The following is a 20,802-nucleotide window of genomic DNA, read 5'->3' as shown; positions in this document are numbered from 1 at the left end:
TGCCAGTTTTGTTATGCTATAAATTATTTAATATGAGGGGTTTTGTTACAAGATGGAGGGGAAGTAAAGCCCAGTAAGACATCAATGAGTTGTGCTAACTCATTTAATAGAGGGCTGTCTAAAGCTCTGGAGGTATTTATGACCTCCATAGTACATAGAAAGATTGCAGGGCTAAGTAATGGTCACATTCCCACTCATTCAGGTCACCCTAGCTTTTGATATTGTGGAAAAAATAATAAAGGCTAGAACAACAGAACCAACATTAATAGAAGCTAACATTTTATGGATTCTGAAAAAAATGTTATGCATTCCTGGCTTTACAACCAACGTACAATTTACACTACCAAATTTGAATTATGTCTGTTTCAAATTGACAAAAAATAATTCTCCAAGGATTGTGTGAAATGGTTTGCTGCAATAATGCTTTCAAGTTTCATTTTATTAGACTCTATAAAATTGTAACATTTGTATGCAAACATTGCCATACAGTATATACTGTATGTTAAAGTGTGCCCATCAGTTGTCAGTCTCACAAACCTTGATCCAATTGGATCCGATTGCAGCTGTGTCTAACCTCAAGATTTTGCAGCCATTTTATTACAACATTTGAGCAATGTCTTGCCACATTCACTCAAGTCAGGACAAAATTATCCCTGCCATTTTAAAAGCTCCTCAGAAAATATTTGCCAAGATTTTTAGGATGTTTTCTTTAGAACCTGATGTTAAGGCAATAATGGAGCAAAATTATAAAAACATTGTTTTTGGATGCAAAATTCATACTGGTACTGATAGTTTCTGGTATACTACAATCTAAAGGTTGGTAACACTTTACAATAAGGTTCCATTTGTTAACATTAGTTAATGCTTTAGGTATCATGAACTAACAATGAACAATACGTTTTTACAATATTTATTAATCTTTGTTAAAGTGATATGTAATAGTTTAAGTTGATTATGTATAGTTCTTCCCAATCTTCACCTTCACAGTTCAACAGAGTAGCTATAGGCATGGAAGGGAATGCTGAGAGGAGATCAACATTTAGTACCAGAGGGATATTGCAAGACTAAACTTGCCTTGTTTTTGGCCCCCAGACATGAAAATGCATGACCATGCTTCAAAAGCTACCCCAACTGTACAATTCAAACTGATATTCAAATATGGGTCACATCTATCTGACCTGAGATGCTTTGGCCGTTGCCTCTGCATCTAATAATGGCATCTCGCATGCACCAAGCTTAGAAATCTATGTTAGGCACCTCATGCAATTCTTGGCATTCCACAAGGGGAATATTTGACAACTGGACACTGGCAGGTACTGTACTTGTCCACGTGACTTCTGTGAAAGCCAGGCACCTGATCCCCAAACTGCAGGGTGATGAATTATGGCATGGCAGACCAGCCACATCCCTTTTGACACCAGTCGCATAAGCTGTCTATGGCAGGCAGAGAGAGAGAGAGAGAGATCAGAGAAAGTACTCCTAAGAAGGAAAGGAACTGCAGGGTGATCTCAAAGCTCAGATCACAAGGCACAGGAAGAACTTTGCCATCTGTGAGTGATAAGAATATCCCTAGAACCATACATCATATCCTTCAGCACACTTACAAAATTCCATAAATCTAAGGGTTGTAAGGAGGAACTAGGATGATAGAGAAGTGGCTGCAGAGTTCAGTGTGGGTGTGGTGGCCACTGGCACCAAATAGCAGTAAGTCTTTTGATGGCTGCTAACATGTCTAACACAAAGATTAGGTGTTGACATTGAAGATGAAAAAGAAACTTCTAAACTTGAGAAATTTGTTTAATCTGTTTACATAGCTTTGACGTTAACAACTTTTTCCAGATTGTTAGATTTACCCAAAACAAAAACAAAAATGATTATGCTTAAGCTTCCTGACTGTTCACTTACACTTTTGAACTTCAGGTTTTTGAGTAAATGAGGGAAGAAAATCCAAACCCAACTGAGCAGCATGATCTACTCCATCTTCTCCATCTCAATAGAAAAACTAGGTAGGGGGAAGCCCCAGGGTTTTCAGCATATACGCCTTTGGGTTACAGCCAGGCATAGACTGAACTTTGAAAGAAGATCTGTTTGCAGATTTCTTCTGCTTGACACACACAGATCTCTGTCTGCAGTGACTTCCACACTAACACCGGGTCAACGTAGCTGGAGACTCAAGTCTCAGAGGAAATGCATTCCACCATCTAACTAATGATCATATAACAAGCTTACTGTTGCTTTGCATATGAGTTATGTCTCTAATATACAATGTAACACCTGTTATGATACCTAAGCTTGTATTTTATAGGTCTATGAATTATTTGAATGCTGACAGCAATTAGAAGTTTTAAAAAACATAAACATAAAACATAACCTGTTGTTGCTGATATTATAGCAAATTATCATGTCATGAAAGCTTCAATAAGGACGGGTTTTATGTAAACAGCTCCTAATCTACCTCAGATAGATTGACAAACTTGATTGCAAAATGGATCACTGTGGACTGTAGGCCAGTGAAAGACATACAGTATGTTCAATGATATGGAAATCAAATAAAAAAATATATTGCCTTCTAAAGGCGCTTTTGTAATGTCTATGCAATGCCTTACTCATCTACCACATGAAATTAATGCATTTGCCTTGCTTTAAAATATTAGATTAGATCAAGAAACATGATAAAATAGTGGATGATGTCCAAATTAAGGTTTTAGGGTTTTAATGCAGCAAACTCAATAGGAAATGAACTATATAAAGCCACATATACCCTCTATTAACACCATAATTAGTGCCACCTCTTCAAAAACTGGCCACTGTTTAAAATATTACCATCTGCTTCACACTGCACATATACATCCGTTCACACACATAACTGTCATATTGAGGACAGCATTCTACTAGTATCCATATCACCATCTCCCTCTTCACACCTTATCTTCACCCCTCTGGCCCTGAAAAGGCTGACTTATACATGGACATGTGTGTTAATGTATACTGATGTAACATATGAGCCATTGTGCATGTGTATATCTGTGTTTTTCTCTAAGGCCCCAGTAGGGCTGGGTGATAAAAGGATCTCGATATTTATCAGGGGAAAATAACCTTGATATCGATTATAAACTTTTAAGTAATTTTTAATATTTATACTAAGTTCTACTTCTAATCTAGATGATCAGGTGCGTGTTGCTAAAAATGCAAGCAGTTTGGCAAAGATATACACACAACCTTAAAAAAAAATCTAAACTAGTTGCAAATTTGCATTAAATTTGCCGCTTGTTATTTTCACACGCAAATGAGCATTTGATTCGCTGCAAATGTTTGCCAGAAGTTTGCAGCTCTTTGTCAGTAGTGGTGAATCTCTGGCAAACCTTTGGCAACAATGGACAATTTACCGCAAGTTTGCCAAAAAGCTCATTTGCATGTGAAAATTACCAGTGGCGAATTTGCGGCAAATGCTGCATTCCTTTCAAAGTTGGATGTGGAATATTCCTACTTGATATCTCCGATCTCCGACCATAAAGGCATTCCATTGCCAGATGCTTAGAATATGACGAGTAAAGAAACAGATCTGCAACGCTCCCGTTAGCTTAGCAGGTGTTCGACTGTTGACAGAGACATTCCATTTCACTTTTCCTAGTAGAAAGTTGGAAATTCTGACTTTCGAATTGAATGGAATGCAACTTTAGGTTACAGCAATTAAATAATGTAGGGGTTACGTAGTAGACACGCGTCGGCCCAAAACCAGGAAGAAGAACATTGTCGAAAACATAAAAATTAACGACCATGAGGAATGTCAAATGTCCGCTGAAGACTATGAAATTGTGGTGAAAAGACACCTTATGTAGGATTACATCCTAAACTAAACTAAAAGTATACTTCTTGAACTTCAAATTAAAAGGTCACTTAACCTGTGGAGTTCACTCGTAAACAAACAAGTTAAGTTTACATTCATTCTTGAGGTCTATCAAACATGTGGAATACATTTCCTTGCCCATTACTGGTATGAAATGTACATTGTGATAAATATAAATATTGATCGATATGAAAAAGAAAATATTGTAATAATATTTTGGCCATTTCGCCTAGCCCTAGACCGTTGTTTAAATTGAAAAAAAAAAAAAAAAAAAAAAATGTGAGCACACGTAAATATTCTGGAAATGCAGACAGGATTTTAGATGTGAGAATTCAGCTGTCAAACCTGTTTTGCATTCACGATAGTCTATAGGAATTTTAGGTACAGTAAATATCCTGTGTTGAATCAAGCATAGACTTAATCGAAAAGTTAGGTTATATCTGAGGTTTGCAAAATGAACTCACAAACACTAATAACTTCCTTAGGCCCTTGCGTCTCATTAAAGTCACAAATACATGAATAGTGGCTTTTCAGTTTTCTATCCCTGAATGGTATTGTCTCTACCATCTTGACAAAGCCTCTGACAATGTGTATCTTTCACTGGCTCTCATAGCAGTGACTGCCTCCAGCTGAAATGTTGCCAAAGAGATGTAGTGCCAGCCCTGGTGCATGCTCCAGTTTCTGTGCAGTTAAAGTGCCATCAATTAAACTACTAACAGGGAAAGTCAGCTCTTTTTCAATTTACGTTCAAAGAATTCCAACCAATCAAACTGATTTGTGCTGATAATATGAATTTTGCAACAACACTGACAATAAAAAAATACATTTTTTTTTTATTTAAAATAAAAGTAAATTAAAATCATAGACAACAAAACAACAGCCTCGTTTTAAATTACTAGGAAGTACTCAGACATCAAAACCATATCAGTCAGAAAAAAATCTCCAAGCACTTCAGCCAAGTGCTTTTATTTGCTGACCACCAAAGCTATACCAACTTGTCCAGACTCATCCCAGTAGAAAACATTTATTTGTTTAATCATCATTTCCTTTGTCTTGTCTGAGTGTGTGTGTGTATATATTATATATATATATATATATATATATATATATATATATATATATATATATATAGTACACTCTTTAAGCTTCTGTTTGTAACAACAGTTGTCTTGCTGAGGCCACATACGATATCCAAACCTCACACAGTTACTCATACAAATGGTCAGCTGGTCTCTGATGAGTGTTTAATGTAGCAAAACAAAGGGAGATTAAATAAATTCTTCATTTTTACTGCATACATATTCATATTTATAGACTACCTAAAGTTTTAAGGATTCTCTGTCCCTTTGTACTTTTCTCTTGCTGGAAGGCCTCTCTCTGTATTTCTTGTCTTCCTTGACCAAATTAATTACAAAGAAAGGTTTAAAAAGAAAAGGGTTGCAATAACTTTGCCATAAGGGTAACTTAAAAATGTCATGAAAACCTTCCCTAAAGCATTTTCACACATTTGTATAGCCTATATTTTATTTACCAGACCAATTATTTAATAATATTGGTCTTCTGAAAAAGTATCATACATTCTGATCAGGGCCCAAGCTTATAGCTGCTTAGAGGCTTTGAATCCAGAAACTCAGAGAGCGTTAGGCATTTTGACCAGATAGTACAAGTTTCAAGTTGTATAAATACAATTTAAATAAATATTGTTTTCTATAAATAGTAAATCTGAACTGTACATAGACACTCTCCTAATTAACAGCAAACCAAAAAGAATCCCCCATCAGCAAAATTAAATTAATTAAGCAACTGTAAGCTTTGGAATTCCAACTCTAGTTTTAGTGACATATGACACTTTCAGTTAATTATAGGGACTAGGAAAAGAAAAATATCAGACTTCCTTACCATTGTCTTCCACTGTGAAGTAGAATGTATCACTTGTGGCATTGGACCCATCAAGAAGCACATAACAAATCTTCATTTCATCAATATCAGCTAATGATAGGGAGGAAAGATGAGATGAGTATAAAAAGTTGGAGATTAATTATTTGAGATATCAAGACAGATATCCATACAATAGTCAATATTGCGCATATTAAGAAAATACATGTGATAGGTTTTGTTAATATTTTTTTGAGAAAAAAAAAGTACAAGAGCATAACTTACCCTGCGAGAAGGACTTGATGCTATCATTTCCCAAAGCAGTATTCATGATAAAGCCATGAAAAGGGGTTTTGGTCACAACATACTTAAGCACTTTGTTTGGGCTATCTCTGTCCTCAGCCTTTAGAGCTTTGCTCGTGATCAGAAATCCTAAGTGCCCAGTATGAAGAACCCTGAGGGATGGTGCTGCTTTGTTTACAATAATTTGAGGCACCCCATTGTCCACTGTGTTGATATGAATTGTCATCATCTGGGGTTTGCGAGTTTCATAGACAGTATCAGGGAAAACATAGAAGTCAGTGTGAGTTCCATCCGTAACTGTGAATGAGAAGCTGTCACCATTTGTCTCTGTGCCATCATGCCTGTAGGTAATGAGGTTGTCATTTAGATCTTGCTTGGTGAATGTTGTAATGACTTTAGTTCCATTGAACAAAAGCTGACCGTGAACTGGCACTTGAGTTACTACAAATCGCAGCAGGTTGTCTGGAGTGTCACGGTCCTCCACTGTCAGTTCAAAGGGTGTGATCAGCTTGGTTTCTCCCTCCCCTACCACCAACTCATTGATCGTCAGGACTGGCTTTTTGTTGTCTACATCAGTAATGGATACACGGAAGGTGCGGAACACAGGGTTGTAGCCATCTGTCACCTCAAACTCAAAGCTGTCCATCTTCACTTCATCATCGGATGTGTGGATGTAGTAGATCTTGTTGCCAGCTAGTTGCAGTTGAGTGAAGGTTGATATGGGCACACCTGGGAGATCTGTACTTTCTAGGTGGCCCCTGCTAGGGGCACGAGTAATGCTGAAACTTAGATATTCATCTGGACTGTTAATGTCAGTTGTGCTGAGAAGATCTGTGGTCAAGGTGACCCTACCTCCCTCTTTGAGGGTCACACCTTTGTTGATAACATCAGGGAAGACCATATCAATGCTTCCAATATTAATGTAGAAATAGCGATCTATGAGGGGATTGATTCCATCAGTTACATCAAACTTTAGCAGGTCACGGACACCCTCCTGGCCTGTGTGAACATACTGAATCAATTGTTTGTCTAGTTCATCTTGAGTGAAATTCATTCCAATACTAATATTGCCGATGACGACTCCATGTTTAGTAATCCGCTGGAGGTATCCTTGGCCAGGGCCATAGCGGACAATGTAAGTTAGCTCTTTGTCCTCGGAATCCAAATCGGTAGCTTTCAGAACTCTGTTGCTAATGACTTTGGTTTCTCCAATCTCTACTTCCAGTCCATCATTGATGGCCATTCTTGGGGTTTCATCATCAACAGGAATGACCATTATGGGAACCTTCTCTTCAATAGTGTGCTTCCCATCAGTGAGTCTAATTTCAAAACTGTCTTCCTTGGTTTCAGAGTCATCATGCTCATAAACAATATTAGAGGCCTCCTTAATCTGCTCTAAGGAAAATTTCACCACTGAAATGGCCCCAGTGCTCAACTGCTGGACTATGTTTCCATGTTTGGGGGTTTTAATTATTTCAAAAACTAATTCATTACCTGGGATGTCTGCATCAGCGGCATTCAAAATAGTAGTGTCAATAACCAAGCTCATCCCCTCCATGACGACAAATTCACGGATGAAGATCTCTGGCTTTTCGTCATTGGCCGGGATGATGACAATGGGGAAATAGTGCCTCTCTGAAAAGTTAATGCCATCAGAGCAGCGGAATGTGAATCTGTCCTCTACTGGCTCCACACCCTTGTGAATACTTTGGACATAATAGATATGGTTAAGACCAACATCTTTAATAGTGAAAGCAGTGATGGCAGTGCCTGCTCTGGATTTTTCAGACCCAGGAGCTGGGGAGATGTTCTCCACATAACCAGATGTGGACTGAACAATTATAGTGCATAAGATATCATCATTATCAGTATCAATATCCTCAGCTTGAATGTGCTCCAATGTGATAACATTTTTTTCACCCTCTACTACTACAAACTGGCCATCCACACTAACAACAGGTGGAACACTATCTATAGGGAGGATGGTGACATGGACACGGACCCCTTGGACTTTGTTGCCACCAACAACCCATTCATCTGACATGTCCGATATGGTTAGGTTGAAGGAGTCATGCTCTTTGATAGGGCCAATTTCACCGCTAGTATGAACATAGACAACCACGCCATTGATTATATCTTGCTGGGTGAAGCGCTCAGCAGGGGCTCCCCTCACCATTATTTCTCCTAGCCTAGGAGGCTCCTCTACTATGAAAGTCAGCATGAGGTCATCTGTGTCTTCATCATGACCCTGGATGACATTGCTGGTGATTTCTGTTGCACCATTCTCAAGTACATCAATTGAAGCCCCTAACAAACCTGCTGGTAACATGATAGTAGGGGTTTCATCATCAACAGGCTTGATGTTAACCTTGACAACAATGGGCATGTCATGGAAGCCGTCGCTAATGTCCAGCTTAATGACATCATGAAGAGATTCTTCACCACTGTGAATGTAGGCCAGCCGATTGTTTTCAATGTCCTCCAATACAAATGTCTCTCCATTAGACATGTCAATTCCTAAATATTGCAGCTGCCCAAATCTGGGAATCTGGGTCACAGTGAATTTAATATTCTCATCCTCAGTGTCCTGGTCAGAGGCATCAAGTTCATTTTTGGTTATTATGTAGGTGTTTCGCTCCAGAACAGTAAAACCAGTATTGGTAATTATAGGGGGCTTGTTGTCAACAGGCTGTAAAAATATTGTAAAAAGTCCATCAACTGAATTACTAGCAGTGTCCTCTACAGTGAATGTAAACTGGACCACTTTTGGAGTAATACCAAGCTCTTGGTCTGGGGGTTTGTATGCCACTTTATGGTGGTTAACTTGTGCTTGCGTGAACTCACTGATGTTAATGTCAGGGCTGTCAGTCAGTACAATGGCACCGAGAGGAACAGGATTGTTTTCGTCTGTGTCAGTAGGTGGCTTGATGATGGTGTACTTAAGTTCCCTGTCATCACAGTCCAGATCTGTGTAGCGTATAAACTTCTTGTTAAAAAATGTCAGCTCATATTCTTTGACTGTCATGTGTAGCATGGTGCCAGGGTAAAGCTCTGGAGGTATGTCATCCACTGGATGGATTTTAATGGCGAATGTGTGCTCTCCTGATTGATTTGGTGGATCATTGTCATCCTGGACTCTAAAGACAAACTGGTCGATCAAAGTGGTGGTACTGTGAGGTCCTTTGTGACGATAGAACAGTTTCCCATCTAGAATATCCTGCTGAAACCATTCTGTCACCACCTGTTCAAACATATCATCTGTTGCACTAAACTTCCATGCAGATGGGTCTGGAGGAGGCTCCACCTGCTTGAGGAGCAGCTCACCAATTGCTGAATATGGCTCTTCTAATATAAATTTGATGGTTGAATCCTCTGAGTCAATGTCAGTGGCACTCAGGATAAAGGGGGATATCTGCATCACTTCATTCTTAAACAGCACAATACCAGTGTTTGCATTTATAATGGGGGGTTCGTCGTCAGTTGGGGCAATTGTGATGGGGAATAAAAACTCTACTTCATTACTGCCATCAGTCATTCTAAATATAATGTTATCACTGTAGGTATCACTTCCATCATGCTGGTATTCAATAATGCCAGCATCTAGATCAGCTGGTGTGAAAAAGTTTCTTTGAGACCCTAACACTTTCAGCTCTCCATGTTTTAAGCCATCAACTACCGTAATCTTCACCTCATTAAGATTATCCTCATCACTGATTTCTAAATTTTGTGAGCTGGATAGTGGTCTTGATTGACCCTCAAAAAGCTGTTGTCCTGTATTTTTGGTCACCACTGGAGCTAAAGTGTTCATTGGTTTCACAACAATCATGAAAGCAAAAGGGTCAGAAACTGCTCCATCAGTATCAACAATTTCAAATTCTATCTGGAAAATTCTTTCAACGTCTGAATCCTCAGATGGAGGCTTGTAAGCGATTTTCAGGTCTTTCAAATCTTTCTGATAAAAAGAGGTGATTGACTGGTTCTGATCATCTGTGCTGATAATATAGCCCTGCTGATAGCCCAGGGGAGTTGTTATGTTAAAGATTAATTCATCAGAATTTGATTCAACATCTTCAGCTTCCAGCATATCTGATGTAATGGCTGTCATTACAAATTGGTCAATCTCCATCATCATCATAGATATAAAGCTAGGCTTTGGTGGTGTATTTTCAGTACCCTCTTTTATTCTAACCATGATTTGGAAATGCTCCTGCTGAATAGTATTACCATCATTATCTTGTACTTCCACTAGCATTGGAATGTAGTCTCTGTTAGGAGAGTTGGTGTTGGCAGTATGTTGATACTTAATTCCCTTTTTGAGAAAATCATCACAATTAATCATCTGGCCATTAACTGAGTTATCAGTAAGAGTGCCATACCTGGGAAGTTTTCCTGCACCAACCAATGTGGTTATCTTGCATTTAGTGACACCATCTTCATAAGCAAACGCCAAGGTTTTTTTGTCAATTGGGTTGCTTAGCCCATTGAGCTTGTCCACAACCAGAGGCATGTTACGAGTGAGAATCTCCAGTTGCTGAAATACCACTTCTACTTCAAGAAGGAAAGGAACCACCACAGTGTCTGTGTGAGAGTCATACCTCAACTGTAGCTTTATGTGATCCTTGCTAGGGCTTCGGGAACCAAAGTGAGTGTATTTCACCTCTTCTGCTCCGAAAGCACAGGGAAACTTCTTTGGTGTTAGCATTCCAGGTCTCTGGGCCAATGGGTCATTGTCCAGGACTGTAATGTGACAGCGGTCTTCTGCATGCACTTCGGTCACAAGGTCATTGATAGGGTCCAAATACACAGAGCGTCCAAAGGGAACTCTTATCCCATTGTTGGCAATCAAGATTGTTTCAGCAGTAGGTCCAGATCGGTGTCTATGGTGAAAAGCTTCAATAAAAGGATCTGCATCCACTAAAGAGAGACAATATTCTAATAAAAACAATACAAAGATGCACTTCAGATGTGCTCTTGCTGCACACAGCCTTCCTCTTTGCAGACAACCAGCCATAACTACAGCCAGTTGCACTACACTTTTAAAGGGAGCTTGCAAAAACAGATGCACCACAGTGTCAACGTAAAACTTAGGACTGTCCACTTGATTTCTTAAGGTTTTGCTTTGTTCCCTTCTCTCTATGTCCTCCACACACAGCACAAATGCAGCCAGCTTACTGAAGCACTGCAGGTAATCCTTAACAAAGGAGATAGTGACAGTACAAAGCTCCACCCTCAGTCCAACCTCTCCCATGGCTAATTTAAGGCAGCACATGGGACAACCCCCCAAAGCAATGCATTCACTCTAGCCCTCCCTTTTTCTCCCTCTTTAGCCACTCAAGGCAGGGGCTTAGAGGATAAAAGTTACTTGGACTATAGTAAAGAAATTACAGCCCCTTATATTTTCTAGAGATCTAAAATTGTAAGTAAAAGAAAAAACAAAATCATCTTCACTGATAAAACTGAGAAAGCCACAGTTCTTTTGTCATATTCTGATAGGCCATTTATTTGTGATATGTATGATAATTGTGGTTGATCAGGAGCTTTATTGTCATAGATCAGGGCATCTAAAGTTTCACTGTCATGAAAATGTAACATAAAGTTACTTTATGAGCATTTCTTCATTTAAGAAGAAATGAAGCTTTCACTCATATTTTTTTGTTGTTGGAAAAAAAAAAGTATTTTTTTCTTCATAAAAATGTAAACTTCTTTTAGACATTGTCAAAAGAAAAAATATCCACAGATGTAGCTGAATAAAGTAGCAACAGCACCTTCTGTTGGAGTGGCAGAAAAAATAAAATGGCAGACATTTTTTTTTTAAATAAAGCTGTCACCTGGACATTGCAATTTGGCATCTCATAAATTATTTATAAAAAAAAAGAATAATGTTCCCCATCTTATTCCCTTGTCTTATTTCTACAAAGTTTCATTAATCACCCATCCCTAAGGTAGTTCCAAATTGTTGACGTTCCAGGTTTCCAATTATATTTTTCTTTTTTTTTTAATGAATTTTACTGTCATCGAACTCATGCTCTATTCAGGTGAAATTATGTATTCTGGTCACATGCTTAACTTGGGGGGTCACCTTATGGTACCGTCAAAAGGTCGAGCCACACCATACTTGTCCAGTTGGCTTAACAGGTGGACAGAGGGCACCCAAGGACCCTGTATTATATTAAATAATAAAAACATTGATTTCTGCTATTTCTTACCCTATTCTTAATGTTTTATTCTTTGTGATTACAATTAAACATGATTCCATGTAAATAAACGGCAGCGTTAAGCTGTTAAAATATATATTTAGACACATTTCTTAATGACACTTCTTTGTCTACCATTAGCAATTTGACCTATGGCTTGATTTGAAGTGATCCTAAGAGGCGTGATGTCCTGCTGCCTGCCTAAAAAATCCTCTCATATAAGTTTATTTCTAGAGAGTCCAAATATAGCTTTTGTGATTGCAGTCACTGGGGATGAGATTTTAAATACATTCAGTGGATGAGGATGGAAATCCCCTATGGCTGTCAGAAGTATGTAGAGTTTATCCCTTAATGTGACACATGATCTAGGGCACCAATACAAGCATCCTACATCAATTGCAAAAAAGAGAACAAATAGCTTTCCATCTCTCCTGAAGCTGTATTGATTAATTTACATATTTAATTAGTGGTGGTGCCACTTAGTAGCCTATTCTAAAAAGAGGAGAGCATTCAAAACACTGCTTTATTTTGTTCATGCTTTTGTTGCGACATCAGCTTAGCATGACCCTGCTGAAGTGAGAATCAGGGTAGATACATGAGAATACATACTGTGTATGGAAACCTTGTGGCCGCATCTAGATATAAATACCCTCTTTCCATTTATGGAGCAGCAAATTGATCCACCTCACATATCCGATTAAATGACCAATAATATTTTTGTTTTGGTCATCATTTTCTCAGATATCAGACAGTTCCTAGTTTACGAGAACTAAGAAACTGAGCTTAACTGAACTCAACAAAAGTGTCCCAGAATACACACATGTTTTAGTGGTTAACTATGCTCCTGGTTCATCAAAGTATACAGAATAATATTCCCTAGATCAGAATTACTATATGTTTTGAAAACAATAAATACATCAAGTAATAATAATATTTTTAAAGTCAATTATACATATATAAAATCTATATTAGAGTTTACGAATATTTCTACTATTTCAGAATTAACATTCTGATGGATAGGACGTGTTCTAAAATACCCAAGCATAAATTCATAGGTTTGTATTTAATATGTTCCAGGCCTTTAAACACACTGCAAACCAGAAATCTCTTGGAGAACACAAAAATAAATCTTTTTGGAGAGTACACAAACAGGATTTAACAATTAATGAAAATTGTAAAACTACCATTCCACAAATGAATTATAGATGTCTTTAATAACATGAACCAAATAAAGGGTACTCTGTTTATTCTGATACATGTTTGGAACAACACTATACAACTCTTAGCAACACTTGTGAAAAACCCCTGTTAGCATACGCGGAATACCCAGCATGCCATGGGTGCTGGATGAGTCCATTTCTATTTTGTTGCTTTGCTAAAATAACCTTTGGTTACTCGTAACTGATGCACAGTGAAGCACCTAAAGTGGACCCTTAGTGTAGTATTGAGTGATTGGTTGGAAACCAGCCAGTATAGCACTATACATTTAAACTCCGTCAAATTATGTTAAATGTATGTACTGTTGACCTGAAAATCATACCAGTTAATTTACTTGCATCAAAGAAATCATTATTGGTGATCTTAGACTGCATAAAAGAAAAGTTACACCTTCAGATGTAATTTAGCAACACATTTTTGGTTGCAACAACTTCGAACAACTGCCGCCGACAGTGGCCGCTTGACACAGTTTTCTCTCAAAGACATATTAGAGGTATACAATGCTGCCAAATGGATTTTAGTGAAGAAATTTAAGAATTTCAATGCATGTAATAAAAAAACACAAGGGTTGGACTGCTGTAACGGTTTGAATAGTGTCACTTTGTCAGTTGCCCAAACCGTTGTCCTCAGATGATGTGAAACTTCTTTAAAATCATGCAGTCTTTGGCCTTAAATTAGACTGATCTAAGTTTTTATGCAACTGACTTAAAAGTTAAGACCAGTCTCAACAGAAAATTTTAGACAAGTTTTAATACTAGTCTAAAAACAGGTTTATGCAACTGGCCCCAGGAGCTAAATCCTAGCACCATAGAGTATCAATTTACATTTGCTCAGAGACAAAAAAAATCATATTAAAATCATTCATCATCAGATTAATCATTCTTGACATCCTCATTCCCATGTCCAATACCCTTATCACACTTGAACATCTCCCAGTCCCAGCCTTACATCTGACACATAACCATGTTGAAGTATGGCAGCGTCCCGCTGCACACAGCAGTCGTGGCCATGCATCACTGTCTCGGGATACATAGATTACAGGCATAAACCGCTACCAGCACTCAACCCTTAACCCTTATCAATATTTTAGTCCATTTTTACTATAAATTCTCCTCCTTTCTCAGTCAATCTCCACTTTAACTTTCACTTTCACCTTCTTCTTCTTGTGTTTTTGGTGATTCACATTCTTCATGCAGAGAAGAATTTCTAGCAAAAATTGACTTAAATATTGATCTGTTTCTCACCCACACCTATCATATCACTTCTGAAGATATGGATTTAACCACTGGAGTCTTATGGATTACTATTATTCTGCCTTTATGTGATTTTTGGAGCATCAAAATTTTGTCACCCATTCATTTGCATTGTATGGACCTACAGAGCTGAAATATTCTTCTAAAAATCTTAATTTGTGTTTTGCAGAAGAAAGAAATTCATACACATCTGTGATGGTATGAGGGTAAGTAAATGATGAGATCATTTTCATTTTGGGGTGAACTATTACTTTAAGGTGAGTAAATAGCAATGACCAAATTTATATTTTTGGGTGAAATTTTCCTTAAAACATGTGCTGTGTTTTACATTATTATAAGTTACCTTTTTATACAAAAAGGACACCAGAGTAGAGCAAGACTGAACTGCCAGGTACAATCTTATGAAAACATATATATTTTTTTTTCTTTCCATTTTTCATCTCTATTGAATTTCATCCAAACTTTATTTGGCTTAGTTCAGGGCAGGTTCAGTGGACCAAGCCCTCAAAGTCATGACAGTTATGCTAGTCAGCTATGCCAGCATCAGCCAAAACTCTCTCTACCTTAGAATAACTCTTTTCCAAAAAGGACGCAACATTTCACATTGCTTTCTCACATTGCAGCATCCTAATCATCCTAATCATCCACTGCTGTAAATATACACAAAGTATAAATAGAGGATCCTAGGATAATATCCCATCTTGATCAAGCACAGGGTGAGCTGGGAGAGGGGTGGCATTCTGCCCAGTGACACCATTTCTCCTGCGCTGCGGTCACGTCAGCATTCCATTGCTACCTCTCCTCCATCTCCCCTCCCTCTGTCCTAACCATACTCCCCTCTACCCTTCAGCTGACCACAGGAACCATACAAGGTTACATAGGTGTCCTGATGGACCACACTGTTCCTGTTTTTATTGGCTTTCTATTTAGGTATACAATATTAGTTAAATAAAAAAACAGATAGTCCCACTCCAAACTCACTGCATTGGTTGAGCCAGTGTTGCCTTGTTGGGCTGGGGTGCGTTTCCCGTACAATGATGTAACTCACTGCTGAATCACCATAGTACGTTGCATCGTTAGAGAGACTAACTAGCTAGTCACGACTGTTTCTCCAAACCCTAGTAACTATGTCGCACATCCATCATTCGAACCACATTGGTTCAACAATTAGAGCTGTCGTTAATGATGTAATGCAGGGGTGGAGTAATAACTTCTGTCAAATTGCATCAAATTGTAACAGCTCATTTACATGGTCAGAAAGACGTTTACGTTTATATGCACTTTGTAAGTGGCGTACTCTTTACTACAGTACACAAGCGGTTTGGTCAGTAAGCAGCTCCATAGCAATGTTATTTCCCCACAACGCTGCTGTTAATAATGAACATGGCATCTGAGGACTACTTCGCTATTTTCTGTTCTCTGTTGTTTCGCTTTTATTTCATATTTCCTCTGTTACTTGTGTGTTTGTTTTCATTGTTGTCGCAGCATTGAGCTGCAGTATTGGGGTTTCCCTCTTTCCTCACTTTACCGCACTTGAGCACATACTTATGCACACTCCTCAAAAATCAATAAGAACACCACTTTTATTCTTGACACAATGAGAGATATAGAATTAAATATATATGGAGTGAAAGATACGGACTAGGTCTGGCAAACGGGGCTCTGGTGAAGCTGTGTGGTGAAATTTGCATTTCAGTGACAGAGAAGTTTAAACCCTTCACCATCTGATTTTAAATACAAAATATAATATCCCAGTTGATGACCAAAAATACTCTGTCATTTTGTAACGTGTTTTGTGTTAATGCTTTTCTAATACACATGGCATTCATCCAGTAGTTTAAGATTTGGAAATGAGCACATAAATGTGATACTTATGACTTGTGAATAATGTCATTAATAAATTAAATAAGTATGATTATAAATCATATGGAATGAAATACAAACATTTATTGTTTTGCAGTGGTGACCCACCATCATGTACATCACTACAACAGTCAAGTAACTAAAGTTTACTATGTAAAGATTTTCTCAATACACAATATAATGATAATATATATATATATATATATATATATATATATATATATATATATATATATATAGGATTTAAATAAAGGATATATAAATATATACTTTATTTAAATCCTCAGACAAATTTCAAGAGAGGCTTACTTCTCATTTCTCCCAAGCCACAGCATGAAAACTATGAAAAAACAGCAAGAAAACAGCCTATTTTAAAACCAAAAACTAATTAACAGATGAATAGAATTACAATATGAGAAACGTGATAATCAAATTAAACTGTGCCCTATTACTGTCACAAATCATTGATGAATCACTCATGTTTAGCTAGTTAATTTAGAATGATTATTAGCCACCAAGGTGTTTCTATCAATCCCTCAGGTACATCAGTAGCAGGTGTACTAATGATTCTTTTAATAAAAACAGTATTTATGCATGTTTCAAATTCTCAACAATGGCGGCTTTATAAAAAATCCTACAGCTTGAGCACAGAAGGTGACACAGAACTCAGGCAGTGTAAATAAATGCCTACAAAAGGACAACGTTCACCCCGCTTGACTCTCTATCCAATGATGACATCATAAGAATATTCCAGCTTCCAAGGACCAAGATCCTTGGCCACAAGGAGAAACTATGCCTTAAGTACAGGAATGCAGTTCTTAGCTGCACTGTGTTATTATGCTGTGGGTATTTTTATGGAGGTGGTTGGTGATGGCCTGTGGCTCACCAAGTCTTCGGTCAGCAAGGCTGTGACAGCAGTAACACCTTTGCTGATACAGCTTATGAACCCTTGCTGACTTCCTCCTCAAGAAATCCAGCTGGCGAATCAACAGTTCCATAATACTGCCAAAATCCCCAGAGTGATTGGCATCATCAATGGCACCCTTATCCCAGTGGAAAGTCCTGTGGTAAATGAGCCCTTGTACATTTACAGGAAGGGCTATCCAGCCATTATTGTTCAAGTAGTGTGTGATCACCTGGGGGTCTTCACTGACATTGTGGCAAAATGGCCTGGAAGCACACAAGACTCTTTTAAGTGGACCAGTTCAGCAATTTGGTGACTGCTGGCTGCTGGGAGACAGTGAATGTACTCTTCACCCATACATCTTGACACCTGTGCAGCATCCAGCAACCATTTCAGAGGAAAGATTCAATCAGATCTATGGAAGGACACGCTCTATAGTGGAGAGGGCTATAGGAGTGTGGAAACAATGTTTTCGCTGCATCTGCAAGTCCAGTGACAGCCTGAAGCTGAACTGCTCCAAAACTTGTGTTGTTGTAGTGGTTACTGCAATTCTCAACAACATTGCAGTCAGGGAAAATTTTAAATTTCCTGAGGAGGAAGAGGATGTTCGTGCTGGTGCTGATGATGATGAAGATGATGCTGCCAATGATGATGAACCTCTGAACCCACACCAAGGCAGAATGCATCATGCAGGAGCAGAAGTCAGAGAACATTTAATTCAGAATATAACAAATTATGATTATTTTTTAAATACAGTTTGGCTACTGTATTTTCTATTATTTCATATGACTGACATAACTTATGTTAATCATTTTGTGTAATTGCCTACTTTGGTCTATGTTTTTTCCCCTGCAAACATTAACTGAAAGACTGCTGCAAACAAGAAGCATACTGTATATTTGTTTTCTATAACAAAGCCTATTGAGAATATTCCATATTCTATTATATTCTACTTCTGTGAACATGACACAATAAACCCAAAACCACTTACACAGACATGTAATCCCACATAAATCAGATATATGGCCATCTGCATATTTCTACAATTATTGTTCATTTAGTTGGGCATATTGGCTATATAACATAATACTGTGATTTGGAAAATATTTTTTTATATATATGAAAGTGTAATATTTTGAAATGTGAATGAATGAATTTTACACTTACATAGCGCTTTTCTGACACTACACTCAAAGCACTGCAGATATGTTGAATACATGTACAGTACAGATAACTTTTTATATCAGTGAAAATCACTAACATACATATTATGTTTTACATACTGTATATTGCCATATGTGAAATTTCTCTTTGGGAATGTTGTAACAAAAATAATCGCTTGTAAATAATAAAATAACTCACATTTTCTATACGGAAACGAAGCAGGCCTGCATTCCAAATGTAATTAATGCCTTCGGAGGGCACTTCGAAGGGAGAACAATTGTGACAGTCACGCTGGAAGATCATTTCAAACAGGATTTCCAATAAAAATAACTCAAAAAGTAAATTACGTGATATATGAACTCCACAACTTTAAGCCTTCCAAAGCTATCAAAGTAGAAGGTGAAGTTTTTGAAAGGAATAGGGCATGGGGGTGATAACTGAATAGAACACACCTGAGCTGCGGCAAAATCAATGATGTCGACACCACAAACTAACAAGGAACTATGCTTCTAACCACAGGTGGAGAGCTGTAGTTCCAATTACACAACTTTGCGACGCAGTTTGTGAATGTTCATTGGAACTACGGTTTCGGGAAACGCCAAATCGTTGAACTATATTCGTAACGATGGAACTTGCGACCATAGTTGGCTAACGATAGTTTTGGGAAACGCACCCCTGGTTGGGATTCTCAAACCAAAAGAGCAGTGTTTTGATAGCATCACAAAGTCAAGAGTTTTTACCCTTTTTAGAGCAATCAGTCTACAAATGGCTTACTTATAGTTGACTCTGCATGTTAAACTGAAATAGAATGTATTTAAACAGGACAGTTTCATTAGCAAGGCGTCACCATAGTGATGATTTTCCTGCACCATGACCGGACAGAACGGTCTCTCATAAGTTTGGATGATTCTGTTACAGGCTCTGCAATCTTTGGATAGTATCACATATTTAATCGCAATATGTTTTATTATACTTAGAAATACATTATTTTAGTTACATTTTACTATCATATCAACATTTTAGAGTCCCTAATCCATCACCATTCCTAAACTAATCCAATTATCAACAAGATAAAAGACATAACAAGCAGATACAATACAGTCACAATAATGTATTCCATAAATTAATAGAAAGCACGTTAAAAGTATTTCAAATGACTAATTCTGCATTCAAAGTCCTCTAAAGTCACATAATAACTCTGTGCAAGGAACAGAGTGAAACTGACTGTTACGGCAGATGGGATTGCTGATAATTAAATAAAGACTTATTGATCAGTTTTATAGGGCTTTATGTATAGCTTTAGGTAAAGCAATGGAATGCTCTGAAATGAGTTGAATATGGCATCGGTGACATTTAAAATACGGACCAATGGCGACGTTTTGGTGGTGCAGGCAAAAAGTCCTCAAAGTGAGGTTTTGTCTTGAGACATAAAAAAAAAACTTCACCATATTCTTATATTGTAATGAAATTTTTTGTTTTAAGATTTCCCCCCACTTTTAGTCAACGTTTGGCTCAAAATATTCTTTCAAGTTCCTCTAATGATTTTGATGAATGATGAATGCAAAACCCAACAAAAACACAGTACTCTGAACTGAAAGTCTCTCTTAGACGCTATAGGACCGGTAGTATAAACAATATGGATGACATTACTAAATCATCTACTACTCCCTCACATTCCTCTACCTCTTGTTTTTATGAACATGTCAGGTCAGTATTTTAAAGGAGGCCTCCAATATTCAGGTGTTTGAGAATAATTTTCTGAGGTACCAACTAATTCCTGTCTTCCTGTCTTTTAGCACCCAGCACAGGGGGTTCAAGGTGTTTCAGTGTGCACCTGGGGCACAAATATAGGAACTCTGGAAGTTTACATCATACGTTTTTTCAAATCAGAAACAGTCCGAGAATTTTATTACACCCAAAGGAACAAACTTTTTGAGTGAGACAAAGTCTTAATTGGCAGTTAACTGAACAGATGATGCTCTCTAATCTGGTATCAAAGTATGTGGGAGGAATTGCTCATAAATACAATTCCGACTACTTCCTACCAGAAATATAACACAGTGGCAGTTTTATTGTGTGTGGCTCATGACATAACTATCCATCTTTTTGTACTTCTGCTTAGAGCAATTAATACAATACTGAATCACTTTGGAGATCAAAATGTAGCACAAACTACAAAAA

At 37.7% G+C, this 20,802-nt stretch overlaps 1 protein-coding gene across 1 annotated transcript in view; it reads right to left on the bottom strand.

Annotated features, from left to right (window-relative positions):
* Positions 1-11,036, bottom strand: part of LOC127443872 (FRAS1-related extracellular matrix protein 2-like) — a 35,013-nt gene extending 23,977 nt beyond the window's left edge. The window contains exons 1-2 of the mRNA XM_051702869.1: positions 6,008-11,036; positions 5,747-5,836 (exon numbers count right to left, since the gene is read on the bottom strand). Of these exons, the coding sequence (XP_051558829.1) occupies positions 5,747-5,836; positions 6,008-11,036 (5,119 nt within the window). The remainder of the gene's footprint in view (positions 1-5,746; positions 5,837-6,007) is intronic.
* Positions 11,037-20,802: the final 9,766 nt, after the last annotated feature.

The sequence above is a fragment of the Myxocyprinus asiaticus genome, chromosome 7 (genome assembly GCF_019703515.2).
Source record: "Myxocyprinus asiaticus isolate MX2 ecotype Aquarium Trade chromosome 7, UBuf_Myxa_2, whole genome shotgun sequence".
NCBI lineage: Eukaryota > Metazoa > Chordata > Actinopteri > Cypriniformes > Catostomidae > Myxocyprinus > Myxocyprinus asiaticus.
The sequence above is the reverse complement of the archived record's forward strand: the minus strand, read 5'-3'. Positions and strand labels throughout refer to the sequence as shown.